At 41.2% G+C, this 10,104-nt stretch overlaps 1 protein-coding gene across 1 annotated transcript; it reads left to right on the top strand.

The window, feature by feature from the left end:
• The first annotated feature begins 1,113 nt into the window (after positions 1 to 1,113).
• Positions 1,114 to 9,405, top strand: LOC146663014 (adhesion G protein-coupled receptor A1-like). Its single transcript, XM_085417348.1, has 6 exons — positions 1,114 to 1,192; positions 2,477 to 2,624; positions 3,927 to 4,050; positions 5,092 to 5,243; positions 7,527 to 7,622; positions 7,700 to 9,405. Exons 1-6 carry the CDS (start codon positions 1,114 to 1,116, stop codon positions 9,180 to 9,182), a joined length of 2,082 nt encoding a protein of 693 aa, XP_085273474.1. The 3' UTR covers positions 9,183 to 9,405.
• Positions 9,406 to 10,104: the final 699 nt, after the last annotated feature.

Genomic DNA, 10,104 nt, shown 5'->3' with positions numbered 1-10,104 from the left:
GGTGGACAGAAGGGGTCCTGGTGATAATGCGGGCAGCAGAGTTCTGGATGCGTTGGAGCTTGTGGATGGATTTTTGAGTAAGACCAAAAAGAAGTGAATTACAATAATCAATCCAGGAAGTAACAAGGCTATGGACAAGAATGGCAGCGGCATGTGGGGTGAGAAAAGGACGGAGACGATTAATGTTGTGCAATTGAAAATATGCAGACCGAGTAACATTATTAATGTGTGAATTGAAAGATAGAGTACTGTCAAGGATAGCACCCAAGCTTTTCACAGAGGAAGAAACGAAGATAGTAAGTTATTGATAGTAACAGAGAAACTGTTGGTTCTGGATAATGTTGATTTAGTACCTACCAAGAGAAGCTCGGATTTATTACTATTGAGTTTGAGAAAATTAGAAGAGAACCATGAATTTAGTTCGGCTAAACAGAGGGTGAGGGAGGAGGGGGGAAGAGCAGAATCAGATTTTAGCTTGCACAGGTTGCAGGTTAAGGCAACTTGTGACCTACATCTACCATTTATATTATCAGAATCAGAATACTTTATTAATCCCGAAGGAAATTAGGAAATTATCTACCGTTTATATAGCGCTTTTCTAGTCACATGGCCACATAGTGCATTCGAATACAATAATAATACATTTTATTTAAAAGCGCCTTGCAAAACACTCAAGGTCGCTGTACGGGTCAGCCCCCGACTATGAGCATGTCAGAGCTTCTCCTCCAGCTCCGCGAGAACCACCTGCTCCCGTTCAGCGACGTCCCGAACAGTGATCTCTGGGGACATTTCCTCAGAGCCACAAAACACTGCAGACACGGACTCAGAGACAGCTTCGGCCAGCGGTTCCACGATACTCCGGACTCTGGCTGTGCCGACGTGCGTCGGCGACGAGGGCGCCACTTTTTCCTAGCAGCGGCTGTTAATGCGACATTGATAGCTGTGACGGCTGGCTCCTCATCCTCCGACCACATCCTCACCAGAAATGAGGCTGGAGAAGCGAAGTCCGAACGGAATGGTGAGGGTGAGCAGCTTGTGCATGATGGAATTGATGGAGGCAGCTCAGTGAGCCAACCCTAATCGCCTCGGAGCCCCAAGACTGTGGAAACGGCGATGGGGAAGTTGCGTGACAGCGGGACGGTGGTGACACAGCGGCTGCTGCTGAGGACGGGGTTTGGAGGATGGTGCGGAGGTAATCAGAAATCAGGGGGGGTAACGCCTCCCATAAGGGGCAGGGATAGCTCAGTAGGTAAAGTGGTCGCCCCATGATCGGAAGGTCGGCGGTTCGAATCCACTTAACGGCTACCCTGAGGTACCCCTGAGCAAGGTACCGTCCCTACACACTGCTCCCCGGGCGCCTGCTTAGTGGGCTGCCCACTGCTTCACTGAGTGAATGGGTCAAATGCAGAGAAAAACAAGTAATTTCCCCATGGGGATCAATAAAGTATCTATTATTATTATTATTATAACCAGGGAAACACAGTGACGCTCACCCGCAATGGGTGGAGTAACTCCTCCGTATCCTCCTCCCCGGAACGCTGCATCCACTTACAGCATAGCGCTTCCACTGTCTGAATAATCTCTCTTCTCTGTGTTGCTGGGTCCATACTGGTTGTGTCGTACTGTCACGATCTGAGGAGACAGACCGTGCGGTGGTGCGTGTGGTGAACCCAGGTGCGAACACAAGAGAGTAGACCGAAGTAACTTAAACTGAAAGCGAGCCTTTATTATGGCTGAAGACAGGTCTCAAACAAAGCAGAAATACCGTGACTAAACTGAACTAAACTAAACTGGGGAACGGATACTGATAAACTATGAAGACTCAGAAAGCTATGGCTAAGAATACGAAAGACTGGGCATGAAAACATGGAGGGTGGGGAACACAGATGACGCGACACAGACTGCATGAAACACAGAGACTAAATACACATGAGGGATGATCAGGATCACATCAGGGGAAGTGGCCACACATGGAGCACAGCTGACACACATGAACCTAACGACAGGACAGGAGAGGTGAAACTAAATACACTGACATTGAATACAGACTTTCAAAGTAAAACAGGAAACATGGAGATTAGACATGACATGAACTAAACATAACCACGCAGACATGACGCATGAACCAGGGAGACTTAGTACAGGGGGAGATGACATAAACAACTAAGAAACAAAGGGCTAAACAGCACCCTAGAAATTAACTAGACAAACTAAGCTAAAGCATAAATGAATACAAAAGATACATAAAACTCAACACTGGGTCACACGACCCAGGACCATGACACCACCGTTTGAGAAAGACTGTTGTAGAAGATCCTTTTTCTTCAAGGTCCTTTAATATGCTGATAGGGTGATACTGAATAAAACATTCAGCACCTTCCTATTCAAAGGATACTTTTTGTGTAACGTCACTCTCACTTAGTATGTGCAAAACAGAAGCAATTTAACTTTTTTTGCCATCTTTGACAAAACATAGATTGTGCACTTCTTTTTCAGGATCTAAAGAGAGTGCTATCCTTCCCCCCATACCCCGGGGATTACCTACATCCAGTGGTGTATGCCTGCACCGCAGTTATGCTGCTCTGTCTGCTTGTCTCCATCATGACTTACATTGTCCACCACAGGTGAGACCTTATTACAAGATAATTTCACACTTTTCATTGCACAAAATATTCACATGCCTATATGTATGTTGTGACTTTATATCATAAAGGTGTCTGTATATCTCATAATGTTTCTTTATCCTCATCTTGTGTCTGTTAAAAACACCCACCTTCATCCAGAATGAATGTGCAGAAGCAGACAGGTTTCAAGTACAAAGTAGAACTGTCCACTTCAATTTAAACCTCCCAAAACTTTTGTGTTGCTCTGCAAAAACAGCATATTAATTAAGATCAAGGAGCTGAAGCTGAAGGACAATCCATCTGCTCTGATACAAGGCTGGATTTTTCCGTTAGAAATTGATAGGGACTTTTAGAGATATTGAGTTATTTTATGAATGAACTGCACAGCCCATCCTGTTACAAAGGAGAAATTTATTACAAACACGTTTGGTTTATAAAACTAGTATTTGGTGCATTTGGTTCTGTCCTCATGACAGAAATGACTTTATTTTATATAAACATGTGCCATTATCTAATTCTAAAAGCTTGTGTTACACAATTAACATTTTTCTACCATAGAAAGCAATTATATGTGTCAAAAAAATTTATTCATTACAATAATTACTGATTTTTCTTTTTTCTTTCTTTTTTTTTTTTTTTTAGCACTAAAGCGCTAAATTACTTAAAATGTCATGTCCCAGGTCAGCTACCAATATCAAAAAATCAAAAAACTTTTTATGTTGTTTCTTACTATTGCATGTGTTTACTTATAATATTATGCACATGTTATTTTTTCCTCCCCAAATTTTGTCCCAGGTCAAAAAATAAATACATAAAAAAAAACCTCTAACTGACACCATTCAGTTCATCTTTAACACAATAAATCCCAACAGTACAGTCTCTTAATACCTAAAGAGGGTTTTGTGCTGGTACAGAATGTTGAAGGACCAGATTTACTAATAAAACTGAGAACTTGAGATATCAAATGGTCTTTGATGCAGTCTGCAAGCAGCCAAAGCAATGAAAAGGTGCTGTTTAGTACAATGTTTTGTGATTGATTTCTCCTAATGACAGTCAGCAAAGAAGAAAATACATTTTTCCCTATTGACCAGATGTTATGTGGTGCTCACTGACCGGTCTTCAGACCTGTGAGATTGAAGCCTTAGTTAACATATTCTTTTATATGTGGATTTAATACTTTAATACTTCTAAATTATAGTCCAAAGGTGACAGTGTGACTCCTGTGTTCATTCCCACAACCTTCTACCTAATTTAAGCTAAGACACTATCTTTCTGATGTTTAAATTTTCTCCTTGTTTACAGTGTGATCAGAATCAGCAGGAATGGCTGGCACACACTCCTCAACTTCCTCTTTCACACAGGACTGACATTTGGTATTTTTGCTGGTGGAATCAATCAAATCAACTTACCTTTTGTGTGTCAGATTGTAAGTGTTGTGTTCTTGGTTTCTTACTGTGGTGATGTTTCAAAGTTCTGTTAAGGGCACTTAACTCTTAAAAGAATGTTAGCTTTTATTATTTTTTTGAATCTGAAGATATTGGTTATTTTATATTAGACTGGCTTCCAAATTGTGTGACTGAGTATAACATGAAAAGCCCTCTAGTCGGTTAAAGTCAGGTTAAATGTAAACACTTCACTTTATTAGGTACACATTGCTAGCACTGGCTTGGATCCCCATTTTACCCTGGGAACTTCCTTAATTCTTCATGATTTCACAAAGTACTGTAATTATTCCTCAGAAATATTGGTCTCCATAGACATGTCAGCAATACACAGTTGCTGCAGACTTCTTGGCTACACAACCGTAATGTAAATCTCCTGTGTTCAGAGATGCTCTTCTGTATAACGTGGATGTAATGAAAATAATTGTACTGGTTTTTGCGTTACTGTACTTGGAGCTGATAGGAAGGCACACCTGTTCTATAAACCTCAGGGATGGTTTTATGGAAAAATAGACACATTGGCTGTAGCTTGCCAAGTGTTATGATCATCTCTCCAAAACTTTTATGGTTGAAAGATACAATAAAAGGGCGGCTTTATAGTTCCACCTCTGGTACTGAATATTTTTTACATTCAATATGAATGTAACTTTTTTTGAATAAGTAGCATAATTTAAAAGATTGTAGCTGATATAACAATGCCTCCCATTTAACGGCACACACACATAAACAAAGTTATTTTTAGATCATATGTTTTCATGAACCTTCAAAGGTTCTGCTTCTGCACCGTTTTGCTGTTTTATCACCAAAGTGAATCATGAATTAATTATAATCACAATATGACTGAAGCTCAGTGCACGCTTTTGGAGCTTTTAATTTATTCAGTCCTTAGACATTGGAACTGTTCAGTGTGCAGCATATTGAACACCTAATAGAGTGCATTTTTGTTCTATGATGATTCCCAACTACACTCTTAAACTTACTCCAGTTCACTCAATTTTTATGATGTCTATTTCAACCTGTGTTAGGTTGGCATTGTGCTCCACTATGCTTCTCTGTCTACCATGCTGTGGCTGACCTTCACTGCTAGAAACATCTGTAAAGATGTTTCCAAAGACCCACTTCAGGCACAGGAGAGGAATAGGGCTTCCCAGACTCGTACCAAACCAGCCATCCTCAGGTAAGCTGTAAACAGGTGCCTGCGGGTACAAGCAGGGCTGAGCAGTGTTCATCAGTCATCAGTATGTGAATGAATCATGACTGTCCTTGGGTCATTTTCTCACTTTTATATTTTTCTGACTTTTATCATAGCTAATTACTAATTTTTACAGTGTTGAGTCAATTGCTTCTTATCTGCTCTTGCATATTTGAGAATACTGTTGACAGCAAGAGCACTCAGAGAGTGCAACTCCCCCCAAAGGGCAAAGGCTTTACTAAAACTTCTATGTCTTATGATGTTTTTATTACAACATGCTGCCTGTTATGGCATCGCTGTGACATCACAGGGTGTCGTATTGAAAAAAGCTCTCTTTCACTTGATACATTATTCAAAAAATTTCTTGAAATTTTTCTTGAAATTTTGACCTGATTAAAATAAAAAAAATAAATAAAAATTAAATAAGCTCTAGTTGTTAGTGGTATCTAGCTTCACACAGTATTTGAGGATACCAGCAGCACAGAATATTTGAAAATGATATTTTCTACCCCTCAATTTTATCTGCACCTCAGACATTGAGGGTTTTGTCCAGCAGTTAGGTGCTCGTGTCACATATGTGACATGCTCGCCTGCACTATGGAGAGGGGATCGATATGTGTGCATCTGTGACTTTGTTAGTGGGTGGGTATGAATGAGTGAATGGCCTGTGTGTGTGTGTGTGTGTGTGTGTGTGCCAGGCCCAGACACACACACACACACACACACACACACACACACACACACACACACACACACACACACACACACACACACACACACACACACACACACAATTATAAACATATATAATTTCTCTCTCTCTCTCTTGCTCTGTCTTTATAGAATACATATACATATTCAGTTCACTTCAGTTTTATTCATACAGCACTAAATCACAACAATAGTGGCCTCAAAGTGCAAATATTGTTGATCCTACAATAATACATGCAGAGAAAAACCCAACAATCATCAACAATCAATATGACCCCCTATGAGCAAGCACTTTGGCGACAGTGGGAAGGAAAAACTCCTTTTTAACAGGAAGAAACCTCCAGCAGAACCAGGCTCAGGGAGGGCCGGGGCCATCTGCTGCGACCGGTTGGGGTGAGAGAAGGAAGACAGGATGAAAGACATGCTGTGGAAGAGAACCAGAGGTTACAGTTTTTTACAGACGCTAGGACACATGTCTCAATACTTAGGTCACTTTTGCAAAACTCTTCACACAATCCTCCTAACTGACCGTCAGCTTGGCAAAGCAGTTCATTTCACATTCAAAATGCACTACAACTACCAAAACACTTTATTCAGGTCTCAAATAAACTCATTCTTCCAGAACACTAGCAAAGGTTGACAGCCGACAAACACACTTTGTCACCCACAAAACAATGACCTAAAAAACACTAACAACATGTAGCATTACACAGTGTTTTCTTGTGTAAAACAAGGACACATCTCTGTTTATAATTTCAATATATGTTACTGGAATGAATCAGACATCATGCAGAATTCGTTAATATTTGTTTATGTATTTTTATTTTTTTGCACTAAGTAATCCCAAAATACAAGAATTTGTATACACACCATCCACTGATACACATACAATAGTAATGCTAATCTACTCGGTCTCCTCCATTTGGCCACAGGTTCTCATCCACATCACATCTTATGTCATCTAGGGCAACACACCTAGGAAAGAATCTTCTGGCTGCCAGAATTGAAGGAGTTGAACAATTGAAGGAGTAACACCTGTGCAGATGTTCATCTACAATGAGAATCAGCTGTGGCTGGTTAAACTGCATTTTTAGATTTAAAATATGTTTCAATAAAATATTGCTGTTGCATTTTGCTGTCTTTTTAAGTTTTGCATTGTGTTATTGTTTTGGCCATAAGTTTAACAGTTTTGAAAACAGTATGTAAGCACATGCAAAATGTCCTGTACGTACAAAGATTTTTGGCAGTTGTTGTGTCTGAGTGAGAAGATAATTCATGAAATTTGAGAGATGTAGTCATTGAATGCATTTTGTGCCAAAACAATGATAACTGGTTCTCAGTTTAGCCCACATAGACTTCTGTTGTGCTCACTGTGTGAGGAGTTTTGCAAAAGTGACCTAAGTATTGAGACATGTGTCCTAGCATCTGTAAAAAACTGTAATAACAAGTGCGATTTAATGCAGAGAGGTCTGTTAACACATAGTGAGTGAGAAATGTTCAGTTTCTATGCCATATGTTAAAACAAGCTCTAATTCTTCATGGTGAAATTTTTTTCAGATTTTATCTTGTAAGTGATGGAATCCCTATCATAATAGTTGGAGTTACAGCAGCATTTGGTATGGATAACTATGGCAGCAGAGATGATGCACTGTAGTAAGTATACTCAGATTATTATTTGTTGTTAAATATAGAACATTAAAAAAAAAAACTTTCTTTTTTCATTTTTTTAGTTGCTGGATGGCATGGGAACCAAGTCTGGGTGGTTTCTATGCTCCCATGAGTCTTCTGGTCTTAGTCATGTGTGTGTACTTCTTGTGGACTTACGTCCAGCTGAAGCGCCACCCAGAAAGGAAGTATGAGCTGCGGGTTTTAAGTGAAGAGCAGCAACAGCTGTCATCAAATGAGTCGCACCATCACTGCCACACGGACACTGGGTCTGCTGGGGACTGCCAGCCCTTTGCTGCTGGCGTGTCAGTTCTGGCCAATGAGCACTCTTTTAAATCTCAACTCCGGGCCACAGTCTTCACCCTCTTCCTGTTCCTGGCTACCTGGACTTTGGGAGCATTGGCTGTTTCACTGGGACATTTCCTGGACATGATATTCAGTTGTCTCTATGGTGCTTTTTGTGTCACTCTGGGACTCTTCCTTCTCATCCAGCACTGTGCTAAGCGTGATGACGTGTGGCACCGTTGGTGGGCTTGTTGCCCATCCAGATCAAAGACAGAGGATGGGCCTGGAGAAGGACAGAGCCAGAGGCAGGAAGTCCATCAGCCACACTGCCATTTGAATTCCCCACTCTCAGTGAAGCAGCAGATGCTTTCTCCTTACCCTATTCAGAGTTCTCACCACAGAACAACACCACCTCCCCAAAGCCCAACATTAAATCACACAGGTCCATGCTGTGTGGCTGTAATGACTCCTGTTAGCCCTTCCCCCATCTCACCTCATGCTGACCAAATGCCTTCACCACGTCCACAGTCACTTCCTGATGAGCTCCCTCATCCAGCTCTTCCCCTGCAGAGTTGCATTGCTGATAGGACAAAGACACGCTCTTTCAACCGTCCACGCCAATGCTTCCAGGATTACCGGTCTCATATCACTTCCACCAGTATGGATGGGAGTGTGCACAGTACTCACCTGGACAGTCCTCATAATGTGCACCACATTGAAGCCTCACCACTGGTTTCTAATAGTCCACACCCAGATCTCCAGCTTCCGTACATCAGCCCTCATTTAGATAGCCAACTTGTAGTGTCCTGTCACAGCTTGGAACGCCAGACCTCCTGCCACAGTGTGCAAGACTCGGTTGCTTCCTGTCACAGTCATGCCCACAACATGCATGACAGTATCTCTTCCTGCCACAGCCTTCTTATGCCTTCTCATGGGGTCGACACCAGCCAGTGGCACATGTACTGCTCAGTCGATGACTCTTCCAGCACAAACTGTTGTGAGAGAGCTGATCCCGTCACCTTGCAGTATGAACAAGACCCTGACAATTTGAGCTGGATGTCAAAGACGGCAGACAAAGAAAAGATCTGTCTAGAGCTGGAACAGAAAGGTTTCCCAAGGAACACCCTACCTCGGCAGCATGGCACTGTGAACCGACGGGGACCCATTGGTAGAAACAGGAGTCTGCAGGAAGATAGCCTGTTTGGTTCAGATGCCACAGGAAACATACGGACAGGCCCCTGGAAGAATGAAACCACCGTATAGTCTTGAAATCCTTGGAGCAGTCAAACCTACCAGCAAATGACTTTTTGTTTGGGTCCCTTTGCCTTCCAGGCCCTAAGACCACAGGTTGAGTTTTTACATCCCAGTAACATTTCAGATCTCTTTATGTCAAAGTTAACATTTTATTGTTTCAAAAATCAGATCTGAATAAACACACACACACACACACACACACACACACACACACACACACACACACACACACACACACACACACACACACACACACACACAAAATGATCAGTTAATGTTAAATATTTTTTCTGCTCCATGAAATTTAAATTGCAATCAGTATTATATATTGATCCTAAGGAGCAGCCTGAAAACATATCAGTGTTACTGAAAGAAGTTCACATTCCTCCTATAGTCCAAGGATATGCAGACAGGCAAGAAAAACTCAGAAAGGCCAGTGACAGTCATGCATCGACTAGACGTGATCAAAAAAGAACTGAAGGGTTATTTTTTGAATGAAACAGACCCAAACTTTGATACAAGACAGCGGTGATAGTAAGATTTATTGGATAAGTTCATTTACCACAGATATTAATTAAGAGAACTGATACAAGCAAAAATTTAAAAAGTGAAAATCCTTAGAATTCTTACCACTCAACAGATACTGTGAAATGTTTCAGAGCATAAAAACTTACTTTTCTTAAAAAACAAACTCTGGAAGGTGTACATCTCTCAGTAACTTTACTGTTTGAGAATTCAACAATCTTGTTATCTTGTTATCGTGTATGCCCTGCCCTTCCCAGGCGCCTCTAATCCTCCTATTGCTCTTGAACAGTTCAACTTTATTTATACAGTGCCAATTCACAACAACAGCTGGCTTAAGTCACTTTATATTGTTGTGTCTTACAATACAGATGTTTTTAATATTTTCCTTGTGATTGCTTTGGTTGCT

The sequence above is a fragment of the Rhamphochromis longiceps genome, linkage group LG8, assembly GCF_057381845.1.
Source record: "Rhamphochromis longiceps isolate RC_006_pf linkage group LG8, R_longiceps_female_GT1.1, whole genome shotgun sequence".
NCBI lineage: Eukaryota > Metazoa > Chordata > Actinopteri > Cichliformes > Cichlidae > Rhamphochromis > Rhamphochromis longiceps.
Note: the sequence above shows the minus strand (reverse complement) of the source record. Positions and strands in the feature narration are given on the sequence as shown.